The sequence below is a fragment of the Oryctolagus cuniculus genome, chromosome 19 (assembly GCF_964237555.1).
Source record: "Oryctolagus cuniculus chromosome 19, mOryCun1.1, whole genome shotgun sequence".
NCBI lineage: Eukaryota > Metazoa > Chordata > Mammalia > Lagomorpha > Leporidae > Oryctolagus > Oryctolagus cuniculus.
The window spans coordinates 61528142-61553480 of NC_091450.1; the positions used below are offsets into that span (position 1 = coordinate 61528142).

The following is a 25339-nucleotide window of genomic DNA, read 5'->3' on the forward strand; positions in this document are numbered from 1 at the left end:
GTCAAAGAACTCTTTGGCTAATACAAGGTCGTGAAAACTCTCACCAGCTTTCTTTTCAAAGGCTGGTGCTCTGAGCTCTCACAGTCAGGTCTGGGATCTGCTTTAGAATTCATGCTTCCTGCATTTCATTGCATTCCCCAATCACCTGATGCTTTCTCCACCTCTGACAAATGCTCCCAGCTGCCCACTGTGCATGGCTAACTCCTGCTCCCAGCCCCTCACGGCCACCAGTGGGGACCGGAGGGCAGTGGCCATGCTGGTTCTGCCTTCTCCCTCTCTCCCGCTGAACACAGCCTCCTTGAGCACCAGGCCCCAGAATGCTGGGCCCACGGTTTCAGCTCTGGCACCTGGCCCACTGCCTAGCAAGCAACAAGCATGTATCAGACACACAAACCAGTTAAAACCTTTTAGAAAATCTCAGACATCCTAAAAATAGCCAAAGGATGTCCAAGAAGTGTCACCCCTGAGGGCAACAACTGAGAATGGCCCAAATCCAACAGCAAGGAAAGGGCGGTTATGCAGTCCTGAGATATCCTCAGGCTGTCCTTTTTAAACGCAACTAGAAACGTTTTTTTAAGACTCTGTGAAAGTGTGAGGAAAAGCTTATTAATGTGATTTCACAAAAACTCATCTATGACACCGTGTTCAGAAAAGTGTTTTCTAAAGTGGCAGGAAGCACCTCCAAGCATTCACAGTGACTGGCTCCAGGCCTCCCGACAGCCACTTCCCTTTCTCCTTTATGCTTCCCTGTGATGCTGAAAATCTAAAACAAAAATAAAACAATCCCATATGGGTGCCAGACTTCCACAGTAGAGCCGCTGGTCTTTATTCCCGGGAGGTGGTCCAGCAGGCAGTCACTGACAACACCAAAGATGGTGGTGTGGTAACCTGGGACACAGGAAAGTAGAGACCTCACAACTCCCAGCAAAGTTCCATGCCCCATGTCCACCTTTCTGTCCACTGCTGAAGTCCCCAATCAGCAAGGGCAACCCTGCAGTAGACCTGGGTCCTGGTGCTGGCTCCGTTACCTGCCAGTCCCTGCCCACAGCCTCAACATCCCTCGGGCTCCTCCTTTGTGGTGGGGATTACAACAGCACCTGTACTCCCATCCCACCAGGCTGACTGGGCCCAATTGGGAAAGCTCCTGTAAGCCATCAATCTCTGCACAACCCGTAGTCAGCATCTCAGCCTGGGACTCACTTGCTTTTCAGATTTATCCATCTCCACAGTGAGGATGGCAGTTAATATTCCTTCCCGGGACATAATGTAATTTAATGAGTATTTGAAAAATGCTTCAGAACCTTCTGTTGAGAGACGAAAGTTCAAGAGCCAATTATTATTATTGCAGCAGCTTTGTGATGGGGTGAACTGGCTGTGTGTGTGTGTGTGTGTGTGAGCACTGCCGTTTAAGATGAGCAAATTTCCCACTGGTGAGATAAGCACTTGAAACTATTTAAGCAAAGCTGTAGAACGGCTTTTGAAATTTAGCTAATTATTGTCAACAGCATTTACTGTGCAACAAAATGAAACCATACCCAGTGGCTCGAGGCTCAGGTGACAACCTGCCTACACTTGTGTGAGCCTGGGGTGTGCTCAATGGAGAAGCCAGCATGGCTTTCAAGGGCTCCTGGGGCTCCAGCAGCCTCCTCGGTCCTCGTGAGGTTCCTGCTGGCTGGGAGCTGCGCTCTCAACACCATTCCAGCTCACCCTCCCTCAGAGAGTGGGCTTGTCAAAACACCCCTGCAATGGGCAAAACACTATTCTCCCCACAAATCCATACCTGGAACCAGGGTCTCTTGCATTTCCCTTTCAACAGGAACCTGATATATGTTTCGCCTGCTGAGCAACCACTATTTTATAATCCCTAATTAGAATCAGGCCTTTCCTTACCATTGCTGAAAATGGCTGTCACATAATAGTCTGATGACAAAGACTTGGGGTCCACAATTACTGTGCACAGCAGTACAGGGTCAGCCCGTCTAGCTTTGTGCACAAGACACACCAAAGAACAATGCCAACTGCTCTGTACAGAGATGCACAGCTCAGGGACCACTAAGTCCACACAGGTAGTGGAGGAAGTGGAAAAGGATAGGGCACTTGCAAGACAGCAAAGGTAGAGGAACAATGTGTAACCCAGCAGGAAGGCTCGGCAGAGGAGCACAGAGATGGACCACACAGGGCTGGGGAACTTGGCCTGATGACGAGGGAAAGTTACTCCCACTGGTTGACCACGACGCCTTTTAGAGGAGAGAGAGGGGTCTCAGAGAAGAGACTGCTTTGGGGAGGGGAGCTAGTACACTTGGGTTGGACGTGTTGAACACGCATGTCCCACCCGCTGGACACCAGGGGTATAGCTGGGAAGTGCTGGGGCACAGGCCAGGGAAGTGCACCTGACCCCAGGTATGGTGAGCAGTCTGCGGGGCTGTGAGGCAGAAAAACACTGTGGGGCTGGGGACACCCTCACCACCGGTGACTTATGGAGGACAGAGAGGAGGACAAGAAACACAGAGCGAGGGGCACCTGTCAGAGGGCTGGGCTGCAAGGGGACACCTGCATGAGACCAGCAAAACTGAGGAAGAAGGGCCAAAGAGACCGCAGAAAATCTGGAGGGTGTGGTGTAACCAAGGCTGGAGGACACAGCTCGCCACACATGCAGGGTGGCAAATGAGCACTAAAGCTCCAAGCAAACCAAACCACTGGTCCCAGGTTTAGGCAGAAAAACGCCACTAGTGATGCCACAGACAGGTGTTCTGGTGAAGGGATAAGGGTTAAACTCAGGACGTGGAAGGGTGCAGGAACATGGCACTGGTGGCAGAAGCGACTCAGTGTGCACAGCCAACCCTCCCAAGAGATCCAGCAGAAGACAGGGGCTTCCTGAGAGCACATGGGACATCGTGGCATCAGGAAAGGTCAGGATGCAGAGGTAGGAACCAAGCTGTTGGAAGACTGTCTGGAGGAGGAGGCAGACAGAGCACAGGAAGGGGCCCCGCCCAGCGCAGCAGGAGCCTGGCAGGTGCCAATCACACTCCAACAACTTGCACCACATCCCAAGGAAAGGCAGTCTTTCCCCATCCCTTGATGGACGAGGACTAACGAGATGGGTGAGAGGCTCTGGACCCTGGTGTACGGAACAGCAGTGTGGCAGCCCCTCAACAGCAGCAATCAGAAAAGCCCTTACCGTTCACGGTGATCGTTCCAGTCATCTGTGGGACCCCTACGAGCGTCACCAGGTACAGACCAGACTCGGCTGGAAGGGAGAGCGCTGTGGGGCGTGACTCGAATTCCACTCCACTGGTCAGCAGCCCCTGCAGCAAGGCACAGAGCAACGTGAGCAGGACCAGCCTGCACCGCACACCTGGCAGCCCAGAACAAGGCAGTGGAAGGCTGCGGCTTCTTAGAACCCACAGAGAACTGCAGAGACCATGCACACGTGACGCACGGGGCAGTCAGATCAACAGCCGCTGCCCTTGATTTTGGTCCTCTCTGCCATGTTTCTGATGTTCGCTTTGCTTTCTTCTTGCACCAAATGGGAATATGAACACAAAGGAAAATTTTTATTTATCTTTTTTTGAAACACTTATATTTATTTGAAAACAAGAGGGAAACAGAGACAGAGAGATCTACTGTTTTACTCCACTAATGGCTGCAATGGCCGGGGCTGGGCCAGTCCAAAGCCAGGATCCAGAAGCTTCCTCGTGGTCTCCCACAATCTAAAAGATGTCAACAATCACCAGTCAACTATTAGAAAATAAAATGTTTAAAAAAATGAACAAGACACCAAAAATTCCAACTATCTTGGAGTAAATCTAACGAATAATGTGCAAGATTTCATCACAGTTACAGAACCCTGCTGAGATAAATTAAAGAACTCAAGACACAGAGAGTCCTGCCCTGTTTGTGGGGTTCCGCTTTCCACAGTTCGCAGTCAAGGCAACCCTCAAACTCTCAGATCCAGGGCCGGCATTGGGGCGTAGCAGGTAAAGCCTCTGCCTGCAACACCAGCATCCCATATAGCTGCTGGTTTGCATCCTGGCTGCTCCACTTCCGATCCAGCTGCCTGCCCATGTGCCTGAGAATACAGCAGAAGATGGCCCAAGTGTTTGGGCCTCTGCCACCCATGTGGGAGATCCAGACAGAACTCCTGTCTTCAAGCCTGGCTCAGCCCTGGCTTGGGCGGACACTTGGGGAGTGAACCAGCAAATGGACTCTGTGACTCAACTTTCAAATAAATAAATAAATAAATAATCTTTAAAAAAAAAAAAAACCTCTTTTATCTGTGGCAGGACAAGGCATGTAAGTAGGTGTGCTGAGAGGAAGGGCGCAAACATGGAATGCAGGAAGGCAAGATGCTGGGCCTTGGTGTGAGTTCAGGGTGTATGAAACCTGCATGCACAGATGTGTGCGTGGTGTAGACAGCTGGGTGTGTGGAATGCACATACACTGTGTCTAACTCTGTGCACAGGAGACGCCGGCAGCAGAGACACTCTGGGGGCAGTGAGCACGCCTGCCGCCCACATGTGAGGCAAAGGCGTGAAGTGATCTGTGTGTGTGCGTGTGGAGGGGGTGCAGTGGGCAGGGCACACTCAGTGAAGCTGATCGTATGCCTTTCATCTCTAACAGACACACTGGCCTCTCTGTCTTCATAGAACAGCCAGGGCGGTGTGGCCACCGCTGCCTGCCTGAAATGCGGGTGGGTTGTGCACGTCTGAAGTGTTCCATGAGTCAGCTTTCGACACAGCACCATGGTATGCTGGCTATATCCAAGTGGTGTTTTTCTCTTGTCTAAGTCTCTACCCTTCCTGATTTGTTAAAATATGTAATTTATTACTTTTAAACCAGGTAAAAATGCTACTTTTAAAATGAAAAAAAATGTATAAGAAACAGCAGCAATCATCTGACATTTTAACTACTTTGTGGTAAATTCCCCCCTTGGATTCCAAGAGCCAGACAGCCACAGCAGAGGCTGACCATGGCCATGTCCTGAGGCCAGTGAACCCTTGTGCAACAGTTGGGGGAACACTGGTCCTCAGTCAGTCTCAGGACTGCTGGCTTAACACAGGCTTGGGGAGCAGTCACATGCAGCAGGGCTGCCCAACAGTCCTGGCTTGCGGAAAACTGTGGCTCCACCAGGCAGTCTGGCCCAGCCAGCAGGGGCGTCTCTCCCAGGCAGGCGCCATGCATCCCCAACACAGCTCATTGTGTTCACACCAGGGATAAGGGCTATGGGCCTTTGTATCCCCCGGGCCCCACGCACCCTGTACCTGGCACAGGGCATGGCCCTCAGTGAGACACCAGCAGGAAGAGCCTGGTTCTCACCTGGAACACCGGTTATGAAACTGGTTGCAGTACAGAGAACCTTGGGAACGGATCCCATGGTAGTCTGAAGGCAGCACAAGTCCCCCAAACAAGCATGGACCAGGGCGTGAATCTTCCACACCCTACATGGTGCAGTAACACAGCACCTCTCTCTACAGCTCCCCCTGCGCCTCAATCCCTGTGTCACCTCACAGCAGCACAACAATCTCCAGTAAGCCCCTATGAACTCAAAAGTGCTGACTTCCAATCTCACAGCCAATGGGCAAAGCTCTGTGCGTGTACAAGCCCAAGGTTGCTCTGTGCTGTCTACTCGGCAGCAAGCATGAGACACGGTAATGACAAAACACGGACTTCATTCACCAAACGCTTACTATCTTGGGCAAAGCAGACATGTGTGCCAGAATTAGTGCCTCTAACAGTAAGCAAAGACGCATTTTAGTGACATGCTGGGGTTCTCGGTCACAGAGGCCCCTGGCGGTGGTACATACCATGTTCTGCACTCGAAGCTCAAACAGCATGGGGTTGTACACCATCAGATGGACTTCACATACATCCCCTTGAACCCACTGGAAATCTAGACACACACACAAAAGAACCCTGCGGTTAGCAGGTAGTTTTGAACTTCTCATGGGGTTTCAGATCAGCCCACTGACGATTTTCTTCCCACAAAGGTGGTGGCCGCCATGCCCATTGTGAGGTGGGAAGTTCACAGCTTGGTGTGCCCTGCTTTCTCTGAAACCACGCAAAGCAAGGTATTGCCACTGTCCTGACACTACACACAGGCTGCCTCCCCCGCCCTCTGCAGGCTGCACTCCTGCTGGCACCCCAAGGCCACCTCACAAAGCTACAGCTGGACCTGGTGTGGCCCCTTACAGCACACAGCACCCCAAGGGCCCCACAGGCTGTCAATGCAGGAAGAAGGCTGGGGTCATTGGCAAGAGGCCCAGAGTGTGGGTCACCTGTGCCCCCCAAGACCACGACTTTTCCACCCAGCCCACCTCCTTGTCAGTTGTAACTCAGCAGCCGCTGGGGGAGACCGAACTCTGAAATAACCCCAAGACTCCAAGCAACCCCAAAACAACCCCAAGATGACCTGAGTGTGAACATGATGACCAAGCCACGTGACAGAACACAGGTGAATGGTTCCTGTAGACTTAATAGAGGTCCCCAACCAGCTGACCAAGTTCATCAAAAGGGAGATTGCTCTAGATGGGATAGACATGATCAAGTGAGCCCATAAAGGGGGTGAGACCCCTCCTGGAGGGGCGGCCCCTAGGAACTCAAGCCAGCAGCACAGGGACCTGAGAGAGGGGCTGGGGGCCAGCAGGGGATGGGGACCTGAGGGAGGGGCTGGGGGCCAGCAGGTGTGAACAGGGACCTGAGGGAGAGGCTGGGGGCCAGCAGGGGAACAGGGACCGGAGGGAGGGGCTGGGGGCCAGCAGGGTACAGGGACCTGAGGGAGGGGCTGGGGGCCAGCAAGGTACAGGGACCTGAGGGAGGGGCTGGGGGCCAGCAGGGGTGAACAGGGACCTGAGGGAGGGGCTGGGGGCCAGCAGGGTATGGGGACCTGAGGGGGGCCACCCCAGGGAAATGGCTGAGGATACCATGAGGGGTATGGACACAAACCTCCCCTGGACAAGCCTGAGATGTGGACACAGCCTGGGCATAGGACTGCACTGGACGCCCTGATTTCACAGACAGTGAGGAAATCAATCTGTATTGCTCTAAACTGGGAAGTTGGTGATTTCTTACAAAGCAACGAGACACCAGCAGAGTACCCATGATGGGTGTCCAAGATATGCCAGCAGGCAGAGCCTGGCTCTCACCGGAACACCTGTTATGAAACTGGAAGGCAGTGAAGGAAAATCAGACCCCACGTGAGGCGTAAAGCCCTTCCACACGGCTGCCCCACTGCTGTTTGTAATCACCTCGGGGGAACAGCAGTGACCCCAGGGTCACAAGGCAGGCACTTGGGGTCTTAGCAGATGAGCAAACCTGCCTGGGAATACCACTGCCAGCATCTTGTGCCACAGGGACTCTGGCCCAGGCCTGGGAACTCCGGGTGGGGCCTAGCAGAGATGTGGTGGCAGAAGGGGAAGCAGAGGCTTTTCCAGCATTTGCTGGCCGGAATTCCTTGGCTTTCACAGAGCCTTCAGCTTCTGCAAACACCTTGTGCCAGGGCAGCCTGCACAGGATCCAGGACCAGCTCCACCACACCTGTGATGATGACCGGGAGCTGGCATCTTGGATCCATTCACAAGATGATGGCACAGAGTAACACAGTGCAGGACCGACTGCCACCTGGTCAGAACCAGCACTTGCCTTATTTTACGAAGAGGGAAAACTCCTCCTGACAGGTGGGGCAGCCTGCCCATCTTAGGCCCTGATAAATCATTGCTCAGACTCAAAACACAAGGCTGTCAGCTCTGGAACCCACGCTCTTTCTCCCTCCACCAAGCTGCCCCTCGGTAGCTCCTGGGACTGAGGCTGCCCTCTCTCTGCAGGGGTCTGACGTCAGCCTCTTATAAGCTGCAGGAGCTTCTCCACAAAGGAGCCAGGGCAGCTGTGCTCATCCCACCTGACCCCTCCGCCCTCAGCAGCCTCCCTTGGCCTGCAAGAGACTGGCACCCCAGCCCACCCCCAACCAAAGATGAGGAACTCATTGTCTCTTAAACAGGTCCTTATGTCTGGTATCACAGATTTGTTCTCTCTCGTGGTCAAAAAATGATCATTGTTCTTTCCAGGGTGCCGAAAAAAGTAATTTGTACTTTGACGGCTTTTGTCCACTACAGGTAAGTCTAAAGTCAATCACTGAGTCTGTGAGAAGTGATTTTTGTCAGAAACAGACAATCCCCTGCCTGTGCCCCTGCCTCAACAGTCCCTCCCTGAAACAGCAAGGGAGCAGGAGTCAGCGGCAGTGAAACCCGCTGTCTCAGGTTCGGCCCATCCCCTGCGCCCATTATCATCTGTGCAGACAGGTGCTTCTGTGGCCACGTTTGCCTCTGCCTGTGGGAGGAAGCGCTCCTGATTGCCTGCTGCATCCCAGTACCGAGCCCCAGGCACACGAGTGCCAGTGCAAACATCATCTACAGGGACATCAGGAACTCTCTAATCTGACCCTCAGCACAATGCTCCCATGAGCTCCCAGTGTGCCCACAGCATGGAGGGCACACGTGCAGCCCAGGTGGCCCTGTCAGCTGTCCAAGGTCACATGGTGGGGAGTGGGGGTTGCAGGGCTAGGCTGCAACCCAGGCTGCCACGTTCTGTCCAGGCCACCCTGCCTGGCAGCAGTGACCTCAGACTGAATCTGGGATACCACAAGGTCCTTTCACAAGAGGGAGGAATCTCTTCACCCCTCCAGGCCTTGCCTGGGACCTTGGTTGCCATCATCTCTGCTCAGAGCAGGGCCCAGACGAAGCCTGCACACAGGCACTCAGGCCAGGATTCAGTGCAGGCGGAAGGCAGGTGGTGTCAGCACTGGCCCTCAGGGTCTGCCTCACCTCCAGTGCCCAGTTAAAGATGGACTTACAGAGACTAGAATCTCAGGCAAAAGGGACACGAGTCTTCACACTATAGGCAGAAAATTGTCCAAAAGATATCAGAAGTCATGGAACACAAAGTACATTCTCCTACCCATGAGTATTCAACAAATAATATGCATCTCAGCTGAACCTTCTGTTATAGATATTTCAGAAAAAACACAAAGCTTGACATTATCCACTGAATAGATGAGCAGGCACTTCTTACTATGATGCAAAACTGTATCACAGAGGATAAGGGTGGAGGGCGTGAGGCATGGTGGTTCAGACACCACTTGGGATGCCTGCATCCCGTATCAGAATGCCTGGGTTTCAGTCCCTGCTCCACCTCAATTCCAGCTTCCTGCTAACGTGCACCCCGGGAGGCAGGAGGTGCAGTTCCAGCTTCCTGCTAACACACACCCTGGGAGGCAGGAGGTGACAGCTTGGGTACTCAGGTCCTTGCCACCTGGATCATTGAGTTCTGGGCTCCCATCTTTGAACTGGCCCAGCCCTGGCTGTGGTAAGCATTTGAAGAGTGAACTTGTGGATGGAAGATCTCTCTCCATGTCTCCCTCCCTCCCTTGCTCTCTCTCTGTCTCTCCCTTTCAAATAAAATGAAAAGCAAACAAACAAACTGCAGTCCCTGAGTGCCGAGTTCTAAGCCGAGGGAAGGAGACAGGGCCCGGCCATGACCTGGCTGGCTGGCTCAGGGCAGGTGATGTGCACCCCTCAGTCTCCACCCTCTCCGTGAACAGGCACCTGCAGCATCAGCATCCCATCACGATGAGAACTCCTACCTGGTGTCGGCTTTGGGCCTCATTCACAAAAGGAAGCCTCATCAATTGCTGAAGAACAAAGAACAGTAATGAGGCTGGATGCTGGGCACGAGCCACAAGGGCAGAGACTCCAAGCCAAGCTCCAAGGCCTTGAGTTTAAGGCTCTGATGTCGCTGTCTTTGAATCCTTAATAATGTTGTAACCAGGGGCTCCCTGATCCCCTGCTGTGCTGGGCCCTGTGGATCACACAGGTGGCCTCAAGAAGAGGAGCCTGGCCTCCAGCCCCTAAGCCCTCTATACAAGTCTGCTCTAGAGCCTCTCTGGCCCCGCCTCCCCAGTGCACAGTCTTTGCTCAGACTCAAAGGGGAGGTACCCAGGAGCACCTCTGCCACCGACATCCTGTCTCCCTGTTTGACTTCCTATGCACTTGTCCAGCCTGCACGAACTGGGTGGGTAGGGGCAGGCTGCAACCCTCTGGCTTAGCTCAGTGCAGCCCAGTGTCAACATGCTTGGAACACTTACACTAGCCAGGAACTGGGCTCACATGATTTACTGAACACTGACAGCAAAGGACAGAATGGTGTATAGGTGGCTGCCACACCACCATGAAGCCATGACGCTGTACCTGAGCCCTTAGGAGCCAGGCATAATCTGCAGCTAACTGGGGCCCACACCAGGTGTGCATGCACATTAGAGCAAACCAGAGAGCACCCCTGGGAGCGGGACACTTGGTCTAGGGATGTGTGAGCCCAGCTCTTGGCTTTGCCACTAAGCAGCTAAGTAACCTGTAGGAAACCATCTCTCTGAGTCTGTGTTTTTCTGTCTATAAGAGGAGATAAAAATCAACTCCTCCAAAATTAATGCGACAACTAAAGGCACAAAAATACGAGCCAGCCTCTTCTCAAGCAGCATCTGAATGAAGAAGTGATCTCCAGGGACAGAAAGCACAGGTCTGTCTAGGACTCCCAACTTGGTCTTGCCCTGTAGCTGAGCAAGCAACTTTCCTTCCAAAGACGCACTGTTTTCAGGGAGTTCTGACAACATGCAACTTGTTGGTGATGTTTACCGTGAGGCCCTACTAGGAGCTGAGGCCAGCTGGTGCTGGAGTTACAGGAGGAACACTACGATGATGATCTCCACACAGCGCTCCGGTGTCCCTTCTGCAGGGAACAACGTGGCACTGCGGACAGCACAGACTGAGCAGCGAGGCCACTTCTCCTGGCAGTGAGGTCCTGGACAAGCCCTGTCCACTCCATTCACTCTTTCATTGTGCTATGGGCATTGGGGACAGGACAGGGAGCAGCACAGAGCTCCAGGCCTCTTGCTACATTGTGGGAGGGAAGCCATAAAGAGGCAAATGTCTAATTGAGTTAAGGAAAGGCACTACCGAGGGGCAAGCTAGGGATGCTGAGGGCAGGGTGGCCTCCAGAGTGCTGGGAGCAGCAGATTCCCCCTCTGAGAAGACGATATTTGAACAGAGACCCAAGCAGCGTGACTGTGAGTGAGGCAGCGACAGCAATGGGACGAGGTCCATGCAGAGACCAAAGCTGTGGGACTGGGACAAGTCATGTGTTCAAGGACCAGAAAGGAGTCATGTGGCTGGATCTGAGAAGCAGAGGTGAGAGAGGTGGGGGGGTCAGGACAGGCAGGCAGCTGCGGTGGTATGCGAGGCAGGGCCCCTAAGGAATGAAGGTGCCTTTTCCCTAAAAGGAGGCACAGCAATCAAAATCAGAAATAAAGAGGCAGCACAGAAAGTGCTGAGGATCAAAAACCGAGAGCGAGAGAGCTGCCAGCAGCCTTGGGCCTCCACACCAGGAGGGGACCAAGGGCAGTTGGCCTCTGGGCAGGGCCCGGCCTTCCCTAAACTCGGGCTCCTTGTCTAGGAAATGCAGGCCCCTGCCCCTGTAGATCTGTCATGGGGACGCACAGGCCAACCAGCATGACAGGCAATCCCCACCCCATATGCAAGTGGACACTGGTGTCTGTCTCCAGGGCAGTGAGGGAGAGAGCTCAAGCCATGGCCAGGCCTTGCAAAGGACACCAGAACACCGGACAGGGAGGGCCTGGGGCACACTGTGCCCTGGGTCAGTGACAGGAGAGACATGAGTGGTTGCAGCCTGGGAAGGGGCGGGGAGCTTGGAGCCAGAAGGGCAGAGGCGAGGTCTTCAAGAGAACCAGGGTTCTGCTCCCCCTCTCCCCACGTTCACGGGGAAACGGCACCAGGGACACGGCCCAACCCCAGAGCAGAGCTTTCTCTGCTGGTGGGAAGTCAGCACGGATCATCTGAGATCACGCTTGTCTCCACTGCCTTTCTGACATCATCCGTGTTAAGTCTCAATAAACACAGCTCTTTTCAGTTCCTGGGAATTTCCTGAAAATGCCGTCAATGAAATACAGCTTTAAAACTCAGCTCCACGGGCAGCTGCCTGCCAAAGGCAGCAAACCAGACAAGCTTCCGTGGGAGGAAAGGCACACAGGCAGCCAGCCTGGAGCTTTGCGCTGACATCCAGAGGCGCCAGGGGCAGTGGGAGGCAGGGCGGGGGGACAGAGCTGGGGCCACGGGGCCTACCTATCTTCTTGTTGCACTCTTCCCTGAGGTCGTGTGCGATGACCGGCGAGTAGATGAAGGGGCTCTTGGCCGACACGTTCTGACCCAGCAAGCTCTTCATTGTCTGTGGCCGGAGGCTGGCGGGGAGGTTCAACAGCTTCACACGCCTGTGACAAATGGCACAAAGATGTCAGCAGACATGCTGGCCTGGCCTCAGGGAAACAGGACGTGTGGGAACAAAAGTGGATATGTCAGGGGAGATGAACCAAAGGAAGGGAAAGCACTCAAAGTCAGCAGCAGGGCAAGGCAGCCGAATGCCACACACAGTGAGCTCAGGAAGGCCCAGGAATACCCCCACCCCGGGATGGGGGCACAGCCACTTTCCCCTGGCCCCACAGACAAGGCCCAGGATGAGCCCCCACTGCTACTGCGACCAGCAGGCTGGGCTGCCCTGGGCTCAGGAGGTCAGAGGCCAACAGCACCCCTGCTTTCCTGTCAGTGCCACCTGACCCTTACCCTGCCTCCCCGGAGTGGGTTAGCTCACAGACCCACAGAACCAACCCCACACTTCATCTGTGTGGTCTCACTGATGCATCACATCCACCGTCAGCTTGGGTGCCATTAGTATGATCTCCACATAACCAGTTATCAAACAAGAGATTAAGTGCACAGCCTAAAATCCCATGGCTGGACAGGGATGACAGCAAGAGATGCTGGCTCTGAAACCATGGCGGGGGCGGGGGAGGGGGGTCTCTCCTGGGAGATTGTCTTGGCAAGGTGGTGGATCAGCTCAGGAATATTGCTAAGGAAACCTCTTTGGATGGGGGAGAACAGGTATGATAGCAACACTGCCGGCAATGCACCTGCATGTCCCTCCACCCCCACCTCCCAGAGATAAGGCCATGGGAGCAGCTCTGGCCACCAGGTGAGGGGTGGGAACCATGCAGCTCCCTCCCAGAGGAAGCCTGGGCCTCCTACTTTCTCCTTCCACAACTGTAAAGCCAGACACAGGGAAGGTGAAGCAACCAGGATCATGGAGCAACCCCAGGGAGCTCAGGGGCCTGGAAAAGGGCCCAGCTGGCATCAGATTTCATTGCAACAAAGCACTAAGACTGCAATGAGACTGCAACGGAAATTTCTGCTACCGTGTAGCCCAACCTCTACTGGAGAATGAGGACTGCCGTACCAAACCCACGAAGCCACAGCCTTGCCGGGCTGGATGGGGTCTCCAGATGCCTTGTACAGTCCTCTTCCCTACCCGCTACATACACTCACATACAGCATCCCCACTGTACCCAGAAAAAACACCCGACAACTTCCCATCCCCATCTTTGCAGAGTCTGGGTCACAGCTGTGATTTTCAGCCAGTGTCCACGGCATTCGCAGGCAGGAGCTGCAGCTCACAAACCAGCATCCTGCAAACCACGGGTTATGTCGAACATGCCCCGTCCGCCCCCCTTCTCCTGTGGGCACCCTGTGTCCCGTTTACCAGAGAGGGTCAGAACTGTGCATCTTTTGTCTGCTTCAATTCTGCTGGAAGCTTGCAGAGGACAGCTGCACCAGAGCCCTCTCTGTGTCCCCGCCAGGCACCCAGTCCAGGACTCGGACTTTGAATAGAATCCCAAGCTTCCAAATCTTTCAGAAGCTAAGCTCAAGGCTAAGCAGCTCATTCCTGACTACTGCAAATCCCAGCCCTGTGAACATTCTGGAAATACCAGCTGCACAATCCGTGGACTCAGGCCCCTCTGAAGGCTAGGCTGAGCCTCAGGCCCACACCCAGCCACCTAGGGACCTGCCTGTGGCCAGTGCTCACCATCTGCCTGGGAGACATTCTCAGGTAGGAGAAAGACCATGACCACAGGGCAAGGAGTTGCCAGCATCCAATCCCAGAGGCCACTGGCACTGCGTGGCCCTCGGCTCTTTCACTGGAAAGGTAGGAAAAGTGAGAAGTCCCTGAAAAATAGTAAGATCCCCATGTACCTCAGCAGTCACTCCAAGACTAAGCTGGAAACACATGTCAGGTACCTGTATTAGCACCTGACAGGTAGTAGGTCAACATAATCCCCTCCTCTGCCCCTTCCTAAAACAACATTTACTTATGCACACACAGAGCAGAGTCCCTGGTGTAAAAATCACAGCACTGGACTGCAGTGAAGACATGAGGTTCTGGATCCCTGCTGCTGACCCCTGGGCTAGGACACAGTTGCTCTACACCTGAGGGTTAACTCATGTATAAGACAATTCAGGTCTCTTGGGACACAAACAGCTTCCTATTCCACACCACAGTCACCACCTAAACATGAACTTGGCTGTACTTCCAAGGAATCATCACTGTAAGCAGAGAAAAATCTAGATCCACCTAAAATGTTCTTAAACATGGAAAAGGGATGGGCATTTGGCACAGCAGTTAAGATGTTACTTGGGACACTAGCAGCCCAGGTCAGAATGCCCAGTTAGAGTCCCAGACACTCTGCCTCCTATCCAGCTTCCTGCTAGTGCACATCCTGGGAGACAGCAGATGATGGCTCAGGTACTTGGGTCCCTGCCACCCATGTGGGAGCCTGGAGGGAATTCCTGGCTCCTGGCTTTGGCCTGGCCTAGCCCTGGAGGAGGCAGGGAATTAAAAGGCAATAGAAGGGGAAATCTCTTTAAGATGGCCCAGAAGGCTTCCTTCCCCCCAAAAGCTGCCTTGAGCAAGACAAAAGTGCCAATCCCACTCCTTTCCCATGAGAATAGCAAGGAAGCAGTGATTCTACCCTCTGAGTTTTCAGTTTACAGTGAAAACAGAAAGAAGGCCCTTTTTGTTTTATCATGAGCAGGCAAGACAGGACAGACAAGATTACAAACCCAGCCTTTTGATGCGTTTTGCCCCAGCCTCCTAAGGGACTGTTAGCTACTATTCTGTTTTTCACCCCTGAAGTTGTACTTAAGAGACTGGACAGACACAGTTTCTGGGGCTGTGTCTCTTGGATAACCCTCCTGGCTGCAGTGGCAGCAGGTTTCTGACTTAAATAGAGCTCGCTTTGCTCACTGCTGTGTCCAGGTGGAAATGCTTCTTTCGTGGCAAAGAACCGAGGATGCCTTTCTTCACTGTTTTTTTACCCATAATACTGGCTGTGGCAGCCATTTTGGAGAGTGAACCAGCAGATGGAAGATCTCTCCCTCCCTGTCTCTCTCATTCTTATTCTCGCTCTCACTCTCACTCTCTCATTCTCTGTCTCCCTGCCTTTCAAATAAAATGAAAATAAATTTAAAAATTTTTTAAATATGTAAAAGCATTCCAAGAGCTCTTGAGGCAACAGTCATTCTTCGTTCTTCAGTGTTGGTTATGCATGAGATCAGAGGCCAAAAAACTCATTTACCTGTACACATGTGTGTACTTCTTGGTATGTATACTTTTTTCAAAAAAATTATTTTTTAATAAATGTGAAACTACATATTATATTGTGTCTTTTTTATCTTTATTTATTTATTTTTGACAGGCAGAGTTAGAGAGAGACAGAGAGAAAGGTCTCCCTTCCACTGGTTCACTCCCCAAATGGCCGCTATGCCTGGCGCACTGCGCTGATCTGAAGCCAGGAGCCAGGTGCTTCCTCCTGGTCTCCCATGCAGGTGCAGGGCCCAAGGACCTGGGCCATCCTCCACTGACTTCCCGGGCCACAGCAGAGAGCTGGACTGGAAGAGGAGCAACCGGGACAGAATCCGGCACCCCAACCAGGACTAGAACCCGGAGTGCAGGCACCACAGGAGGAGGATTAGCCAAGTAAGCCATGGCGCCAGCCTTCAACAATGTTCTTTGTGGGGGGAGGGCTCTGAGGGCAAGTTCAGCCAGAAAAGTACCCTTGCTTAGTGGTCATAGCTCAAGTTTTTTCATCTATGTCATTTTACAAAATATGCCCCCCACCACTACCACAGAAAATGTCCAGGGCTCCTGCCCTAAACGCAACATAATTTGGCACAGATAACCACAGAACTCACACGTTCGGCCTGTGACACTGCCTATGGCGGAGCAGGATCCCTGGGGTAAGGAGTCCCAGAGAAGGAATGTTCTTCCAGATTCTATCTGGAAAGCCTGGCTCTGCTCAGCACACTGTGGCTAACTGGAATCAAGCAAAGCAACCGTGGGATGCTAATTAGCAAACTGACAGAAAATCAAGTGGGCAGGAGGGAAGAGACAGGACAAAGAGCACTCCTTTTTCTCCTGCCCTCTTAGTTCCTCAGCCTGCCTTCTAGGGAAGCATGGAAGACAGCACTGGAGAGCAGGTAACAGAAGGGCGATGGCTGTGAGAAGCCTCACCAGGCCGCAGGTGGAGCAACAGGGAAGCCGCCCATGCTCCAGGTCCTGCACTGACCACACTGCAGAGGAGGACAAGACCTCCCCGCTCTGACTTCCGAATGCTACAGACATTCCTCACTGGCTCCAACAGCCCTGGTTTGAGAACTACTTCCAGGAGGATACCAAGTAGGGGAGAAAATGCAGGACCAGGGCTTACAACTGCTGAGAGCACAGGGCCCCCACCCTGGGGCACCTGTGAGGCTGACAGCTTGCCTCAGTGCTGGGCCTCTCAGCCTCTTTGTGATTAAATGTGTATGATCCCCCCTCAAGCTGCATAATTAAACCTAAACTTTAAGTTGCAAAAGCACCAAAGGCACTCAGAACTCTAATTGGGGGATTTAGATCCTTAGATTCTTAAAAATTTCAATACCTTCAGTAACTCTAGGGCTCTTTGCCAGGTGCAAGGAGCTCAGCAATAGCTCCTAAAAAAGCAGACTCCCTACCCACATCACCACCCCAACTCGGAGGCTCACTGGGGAGTGGGAAATGGCACCTATTTCTTCTTTAATAAGATGTGCTTTTGGTCTGCATGGTTATTTGTGGCTGGTGCTATAACTACTGGTCATCCCCCTCTGTAGGCAATTCTGTGGAGAATCAAGCGGAAGGCTTGTAATCTGAGCTGGCTGTCCTCGGCAGGACCTCCAGACAGCAGTGCCCACGGAGGGTTTGGCAGCCCTCCTGGCAGTCATCCTTGACCATGACTGAGTCCCTGGCAGTTAGCACAGAGCCAGACCCATCTTGGGCACTCAATACATATTAGATTAATTGACTTCTGCAATAGAATTAAAATAGAAATGCACTTTGTCTCCTTTTTTATTATTAATTTGCATCATAATTACTTGAAACCATTTAGGGGTGAGGTTAGTTCCGGTTCTCCTGCTCCAGAGAAGAGGTAAGTAGTTTCCTATAAATTGCTAAAACAGCTTTACCGTCAAAAACTAAGAGACCTCAACAGAAAAGAAAATGGCTTCAATCATCTGTTCTGGCACCAGAATTACAAGGATGAGACTCTCCTCAGGTGCGTCTGATAGCCCTATACAGCAGGTGTGATCATTCACTCACCAGCGCAGGTATCCTCCAAGCAGCTGACTGCCTAGCACTAACAAGGTGCTTCAGTCTCCAAATGCACCTCCGCTGAGGCTGCCTGGAGCTAGCAGGGGGCCGTGCAACACCTGATGTAAATGTTTTTTTTTAAATTAAGCACTCCTGGGCATAGGACTTTGAAATCATTGGCTACTACGTTAAAATAGCCGCAGACTTGATTTCTGAGGAAGACTATGGCCCAGTCCACAGAGCTGCTGTATAGGACTGGTCAGCAAAATACCTTGGACAAATACCCATGAAGAAAGATGGGTTTATGCAGATCACTGTTTTTGGAAGTTCAACTCCAAGGTTGGTCGCGGCACCTGTTGTGCATCTGTGAGGGTGGCAGATGGCTGGGTGGAGCGCACACAGAAGAAGGACCCCCTGGCCAGCCAGGAAGGGGATACAACAGCTGGGCCTGACTCAGGCATCCACAATCACATGAGAGTTATCTTTTCTGGGCAACACCCACCAAAGACCTGGGGATCTCCCAGTAGGCACTCTTAGGCCATGGGACTGTGTGAGGCTTCCACCCTCACAGTCCCATCAGTACAGGACTCTGGGGTTTAAAGCCCCGCATGAGTTCAGGACTAACATCATGTTTCAACTGTGAGGATGAGAAGCAAGACTGAGGAAGAGCAGACCACCTGTATACAGTGCCTCTAGTTAAGCATCCCACACCAGCTCGCTGGAGGACTGCCGGGAACCAAGCACCTGTGACAGGCAGCTGCCATCCTCAGTCAGCACCCCCACCCCCAGCCACTTCTTTCTGATGCCTGAGAACATAACTCTGCGAGGTGCTGCCTGACTCCTGCCAAAAGCTCACTTAGGAAATCACATTCACCAGGCAAAGCTGATGTGTCAGCAATCCACCCGTCATTCTGGACATTCTCAGTGGTGGTGCCGGAGCAAGCCAGACAGCAGCCAGCCAGGCACACCGCTGGTCATCAGTGAGCACACTGGGGCATCACACCCTGCATGTGCACAGCCGACTGCTGGGATTGGAGGAGACCTCTGCAGTGATGTTGTGCAGGAAGCCATCCCCTGCACCCCAAGGTCGCCTCATTGAGACCCCATGAGCCTTGTCACCACGAAGACGTGTCTCCCCAGTGGGACTGGACCTGTCTGCTCATGAGACAGAGGACCTCAGCATCCAGCAGGCTGACTTCTTGTTGGCCACAGCCAGGTTATGCTTTGCCCCTTCCAGCCCTCACATGGTACCTTAAGACTTCCAGGTACTAACAAAACTTGTCCTTTATTTTCCCATCGCGCCCTTGCTTTCCCATCACTCTGGCAGGACTATTTTTAATGTATATTTATGTGTGCTGCTGCAAACACTCTAGGAAATAAGGCAGAATAGTACCCACACAATAACCACTTGAACCATTTCTAGGCGAGCCAAGCGTGCTAGACTAAGAGTCTAAGGCCGAGTGTCTTCATTGATCCAAATGCATCCAACAGCACCCACCCCCTTCCCTTCCCGCCCCTAACAAGTCAGTCCTGATGCCACCAGACAGGACAGAGCCAGGTGGGTGCCTGCACCGGCCCAGCACAGATGACGAGGTCCAGGCAGAGCAGGAAGGGCCCATGGGCTGGGTCCAGCAGCACCCCAGCAGAGGCATGCAGAGCTACACAGGGAGACACATAGGACAACAACAGGTGATAGACGAGAAAACAGAGAAGTAGCTGTTCATGAGAGTGGAGGGCAGGGTCCTCACGACCAGAGAAGGGGCTGTAGATGTGAGACACCTGGAACACAGCCCACTGGGCTGGGCTGCAACTGACTGCAGGGCTGGAGCAGGGGAAGTGTTAGATAAGATGAACCCTACACATGTGACAAAGGACACAGCAGACTTCTTGAAGGGGCCCCCACTGGCCAAATCAGGAATGATGGAAGCATCACAATAACAATAGGATGGAGTTTATCATATAATAATATATTACAGGACACCATAAGTATACATATAGCAAAGTAGGCAGATGGATAGATGGGTGGATGGACAGACAGTGGATAGATAGAAAGACGGATAGATAGAAAGGTGGTCAGATAGATTGGTAATCAACAGATATATAGACAGACGGGCAAACAGAAAGGTAGGTGGGTGAATGGATAGATTAGATAAAGACAGATGGGGAGAGAAAGACAGGAAGATGGATAAATGGATGGATGGACAGATGAGAGGGTGAGAGTGACAGGGACAGAGAGAGAGGATAGACAATCAGATGAGAGACACGTGGACCAACACAACCACTCCTCATTTCCTAGCTCTAGCTCTAAGTAACATGAATTTTCAAGAGTAAATAAAGTCACATTTCATTTCATAGGGAGCGATGGATTTAATTCAGCTGACATAACTTAATACTTGTATGTATAGGCAAAAGCATTAACTGGCAGGAAACGGTAAAGTCACTTTAATCAGTGCAAGAGCTCCCTGGAGCTTCCAGGAGAACACAGACCTGCAGAGACCTCTGCTGCTTACACTGCACTTCCCCAGCGTCTCACTCAGTCCTCACAGGAGCTCAGCACCAGCGGCCTCACTTTGGGAGGAGATGAAGGCAAGGAAAAGCTAAATGGTTCTTTAAAACCACACGATTAATTACAGAAAACAGAGTTTGGATACAAGTCTACTGGGCAGAATCCTATGGTTTTTCCAATTTTACATTAAGGGAAGTTATTAATGTTTGGCCTTAAGAAGTTACATCAATAACTATTAGCTACAGTTCCTCCTTCCTGAAGCCCAGGGAAGTGCTTACGCATCAGAGGCCTGTGACAGAGAGGGATTCAGAGGAGGAAGCTCACACGGCCTGTTCCAGAAGCATGACCTGGGGTATATCTCTGGAGAAGAAAGATCTTACTTGGACAAGGAGAAGAAAAACATTAGAGGCTGAAGAATTACAGAGCAAGGACATCACGTTTGTCCTAATTCCTTATCTTTCCAAGCAGGGAAAACTTAAGAGAACAGCACAAAAGCAAAAGCTGGCAAGCACATTAAAGTAAGCGAATGTGTATCTGTGCATGAAAATTAGTCTCGGATAAAAACACAGGCCCCCAGACCCAGCCCTCCTAGGCAGAACATGTCACAAGTTCAGGAAGAGGCTACACAGCTCACAAAACAGAGCACACCCCCACTCTGTGGCGGAGCTTCCTGTCCAAGGCCTCCCTCTCAGAGGAGGGAAGGGCAGCTCCCACCAGTGTGCTGTCTTGCCCCACAGCATGGCAGTCTGGACACGAAAACTGGCCTCTGTGCCTGGGCAGCATGGCAGGCTGAGTGGGTTACAACGCACGACATGGGGCCTGGACTGAGGGCTGACTCCTAACGTCCACTCCCCCACTCCGCCCCATTGGCCAACAGTCCTGAGGCTTCACCTCCGTCATATAGTTCAGGGGTATGGACCTGGGACGGTGGAAAGCATAGGGACACTTATAAAGGCCCCTGAGAGGATGGCCCCTACCTTTCCTTCTCTCTTTTCCTGAACACGGAGTGACGAGAATGCGAGGCAGGGAGCTGCTGCTGTCACTCTGATACAACACCAGGCCTATGTGATCCATGCACTGTTGGGAAGTGTGGGTATAAAAATGTCTCCAAGAAGGAAACTTGGCCAGCGTTGTAGCTCAGTGGGTTAAGCAGCAGCCTTCAAGGCCTGCATCCTATTTGGGTGCTGGTTCAAGTCCTGACTGCTCCACCTCTGATCCAGCTCCCTGCTGGGAGCACCTGGGAAACCAGTGGAAGATGGCCCAGGTATTTGGGCAGCTGTCACCCATGTGAGAGACCTGAATGCAATTCCTGGCTCCTGGCTTCAGCTTGGCCCAGCCTGTTGTGGCCATTCGGGTAATGAACCAGCGGATGGAAGACCTCTCTTTCTCTAAGTCTGCCTTTCAAACAAACAAATAAATCTTTTAGAAAGAAAAACAAAGGGCTGGTGCTGTGGCATAGTGAGCTAAGCTCCGCCCACAGGGCCAGCATCCAACATGGGCGTCAGTTCAAGTCCTGGCTGCCCCTCTTTTGATCCAGGTCTCTGTTAATGGCCTGGGAAGGCAGTGAAAGAGGCCTAAATGTGTGCGCCCCAGCATCTGCATGGGAGACCCTGAGGAGGCTCCCAGCTTCAGATGAGCCTAGCTCTGGCCGCTGCAGCCATGTGGAGAATGAACCAGTGAATGGAATACCTTTCTCTCTGTCAGTAACTCTAGCTCTCAAATAAACAAATTCAAAAACCTTAAAAAAAAAAAAAGGAAAAAAGACAACGGAGATTCATTTCGTGTTTCCTATGGGCCAGGAACTATGCTGGTGTTGCTGTACGTAGGAGCCATGGTGAAATAAAACCAAACAGCCCATGAAGGGGCATTTCTAAGCCTGTGGGAAACCTGAGAACAAAGCTCAGAGAGGCTATGTCCTTGTCCAAGGCCCCAGGTTAGTGGAGAACAAACCCAAGGCCTCAAATCTCAGTTCCAGGGCTGCCTGGATGGCTCAGCCTCCCTCCCCTCCAGCGTCTCTGGGAGATCAAGTCCCTTCTTGGTGGCCATGCCCTGTGAGGAACAACCCTTTCCAGCTTCACTGATGAGAGGCCTGCTTGCTCAGAGATCCGCACACGGCCCAGAACGTTCCATGAACTGCGGAGTGCCCTATTATACAAGGTTTTCTAAATTTAAAAATGATCCAAGCCACGATGCAGATAAAAATTATTAAGAAAGGCTTTTCTAGTCTTTTATTTAAAAAAATGAATCGTGCCCTTAATCCCAAATCAAACACATTCCACTCGAAGCCTTAGTTAGAGCGAAGCCCACAAGGAAGCCCTCCCTTCCCAGCAGGCAGGGGGCATGGCAGAGCAGCTGCGGCCTCCTCAGGCCCACCCGTGCCTCACTGCTGCACATCCCTCCCGAGACAGAGCCCTTGGCAGCCAGAGCAAGCCCTCAGGCTGCAGCCCAGGCTGTGGCCACCTCCAGCTGAGCAGCTGCCTCAAGAGTGCCCTTCAGACACCTGCCAGGAATATGTGTGCCAGGTGGCCCTGCCCGCCCAGCTCTGGGGGGGGGGTCACACAGCTCTGGCTATACCACACCTGCCTTCAATGAGCTGTGAGGAGAGAGACACTGAGCAGCCCCATGCCACGCACTCCTGCTGCACAAGATGCTCTTGGAAACCTAATGCCCTGGGGCTGTTCTCAATGTGGGGGGCAGGGCAGGGACCAGCAGCCCAACCCCGTGGGGACTGGTTCCACAGACACCTGGGGTCACAGCACCCCCATCAGCGGCAAAGCCACGTCTCAAGCTTCTTTTCAGTCTTCAGATGGGTCAGGGACACGGAAATCACTTGAGGTCAGTTCCTCCATTTCTACAGGTGCCTACTCTGTAGGAGTCACAGGCCTCCACCATCTAAGTCTAGACCCAGCAGGAGAGATGGTCACCTGTCCAGGAGGCAATTCCTGGACCACACATGGTGGTGAATGCCATGATGGAGGTGACCAATGTACCATGGAAACCAGAGGACTGGCTTTGCACCCAGAAGGCAACTGAGCTGGCTGTGAGTCTATAGAAACAGTGTGGGGAAGGGAGGTAGGCATTTGGCCTAGTGGTCAAGACACTAACCCTAACCCCCACCTAAGATATCTGGTTCCCACATTTGAGTGCCTAGGTTCAATACCGAGCTGACTCTGGCTTCCTGCTAACGCAGACCCCAGGAAGCAGTGGTGATAGCTCAGGTGATGGGGTTCCTGACACCCCTGTTGGAGACCTGTACTGAGTTCCTGGCTCTGTGCTTCAGGACTGAGCTAGACCATTGCAGTCATTTGGAAAGTGAACTAGAGGACAGAATCCATATCTATCTATCTATCTGTCTGTCTATCTATCTGTCTATCTCTGTCTATTTCTATGCCCCTCAAATTAATTATAGAAAGAAAAATCTCAGCCAGCACCATGGATCACTTGGCTAATCCTCCACCTGCAGCATCGGCATCCCAAATGGGCACTGGTTTCTAGACCAGGTTGCTCCTCTTCCCGTCCAGCTCTCTGCTTTGGCCCAGGAAGGCAGTGGAGGATGGCCCAAGTGCTTGGGCCCCTGCACCTGCATGGGAGGCCAGGAAGGAGCACCTGGCTCCTGGCTTCAGATCAGCGCAGCACTGGCCGTGGCGGCCATTTGTGGGGGTGAACCAACAGAAGGAAGACCTTTCTCTCTTTATCTCTCTCTCATTGTCTGTAACTCTACCTGTCTAATTAAAAAAGGAAAGAAAGAAAAATCTCTCTAAAATAAATGAATAAAGGGATAGGTTAACACCAGACAAAGTCAGGGAGAGGACAATGAATGCCAGGGATAGGCAGAACACGTACAAAGGCACTGAGGCCGGAAAGCTCCTGGTGTGTTCCAGAAGTTTCTCCCATTCCTGTGCTGCTGGGCCACGTGGCCCAAGAAAAAGGAGCTGACTGGAACCTTGTAAGTAGGAGAGTGACAAGGTCAGACTAGTCTCAGTCACAGCCCAGGCAGACCTGGGTCAGGACGTGGCTCTGCCATTGAACAGGCAAGTGCCTGGGGCCACTGTGGGACATTACAGGCCTGGGCTCTCATGTCCACATATCCCAGGATGGCGATCATCCAGGAAAACATGGAAGTTCTTCTCAATATCTCTACACATGGGGTAGGAGAAGCCCCGCCCACCTTACCTGACAATGGGGAGCTTGGAGAAGGGCACAGGGTCAGGGTGATGCCATCTGGGAGAGCGATGAGCTCCATGGTCCCAGGACACTTGGAGGTGTAGTTCTCCAGGCTCTGAGTCACATCCTTCTTCTCTGAAGAAAACACAAACACAAGATAAAGGCTCATTAAACAGAACGGGCAGCTGTGATATTTCCTGAGCACTCCGAGGCACACAGGTACAGACCATGGAGGCGAGGGCTGTGCAGGGCGTCCCTCAGTGGATCCAGACATTCAGCAGCAGCTGCTCCACGTGAGGGCCTAAGGATGGAGGCAACATCAAGGCACTCTCCTTGACAAGGTTACCATTGGCCCAGGAAACGTGTCCGCACCAAGTTCCAAGGCAGCCAGCAGGCAGGACGGGGGGAGGAGTGTGCCTGCGACCAAACAGCACTTTCCCAGCTGTCACAAAGAGGCCAGGCTGGACACTGGACTCGTCCCCAAGGAGTCTACGGTTTGTTCTGTAGACAGACTTAAACATCTTAAACATGTACAGATGTTTAAGCAAGTAATAATTATAAATCAGCATTTCTGAGTGAATGCAGAGATTTCTAAGGTAAAGAGCACTGTCCTGCACCTCACCCCATCCCTCTCATTAGCAGGGAGGGAGGGAGGGAGGGAGGGAGGGAGGGAGGGAGGGAAGTGGTACCACCATGCCAGTGAGCCTGCTGTCTGGGGCAGGCTGCACATGGATATTCAGACTCCCGTCACCCACTGCCAGAAGCAACTGACCGGCTACTGACTCAGGACAGGAGCATTATCGGCCCCCTTTTTCCAAATGAAGAAAATGGAGACCAGGTGCAATTAAATGCATGTGCAGCAGTCTCCCTAGAGGATTAAGGAAGGAGCTGGGGGTGAGTGGGGCTGAGGAGGGCAAGGCCTCTGGCCTCAAAGGTCAAAGTCACCGTGGAAGGGAAAGGCACAGATCCTGAGGACCAGAGCAGTAGAGGTGTCTGCGTGGGGAGGGGCCTGGGGCAGTGCAGTCAGACCCACATCTGAAGAAATGGCTTGGTCCTTCCTCATTCCTCACGCAATTCTTTAAGGGACATCACTCAACCCTGCTGAGACCTGTTTTGCTG

The 25339-nt window shown here is 52.6% G+C and overlaps 1 protein-coding gene across 1 annotated transcript; it reads right to left on the reverse strand.

Moving 5' to 3' along the window:
- Window positions 1-492: 492 nt before the first annotated feature.
- Window positions 493-24847, reverse strand: LOC103346529 (trafficking protein particle complex subunit 9-like). Its single transcript, XM_070063919.1, has 6 exons — window positions 24843-24847; window positions 24230-24355; window positions 12183-12328; window positions 5805-5890; window positions 3179-3305; window positions 493-888 (listed from the first exon to the last, which is right to left on the reverse strand). Exons 1-6 carry the CDS (start codon window positions 24845-24847, stop codon window positions 764-766), a joined length of 615 nt encoding a protein of 204 aa, XP_069920020.1. The 3' UTR covers window positions 493-763.
- Between the last annotated feature and the right edge of the window lie 492 nt (window positions 24848-25339).

Coding starts and splice junctions, on each gene's coding strand:
- LOC103346529 (XM_070063919.1), bottom strand. Junction 3,306..5,804: donor AGCTTCGAGTGCAGAACATG/GTATGTACCACC, acceptor GCCTTGCTGCAG/GGGCTGCTGACCAGTGGAGT. Junction 889..3,178: donor TGGAACGATCACCGTGAACG/GTAAGGGCTTTT, acceptor CCTGTGTCCCAG/GTTACCACACCACCATCTTT.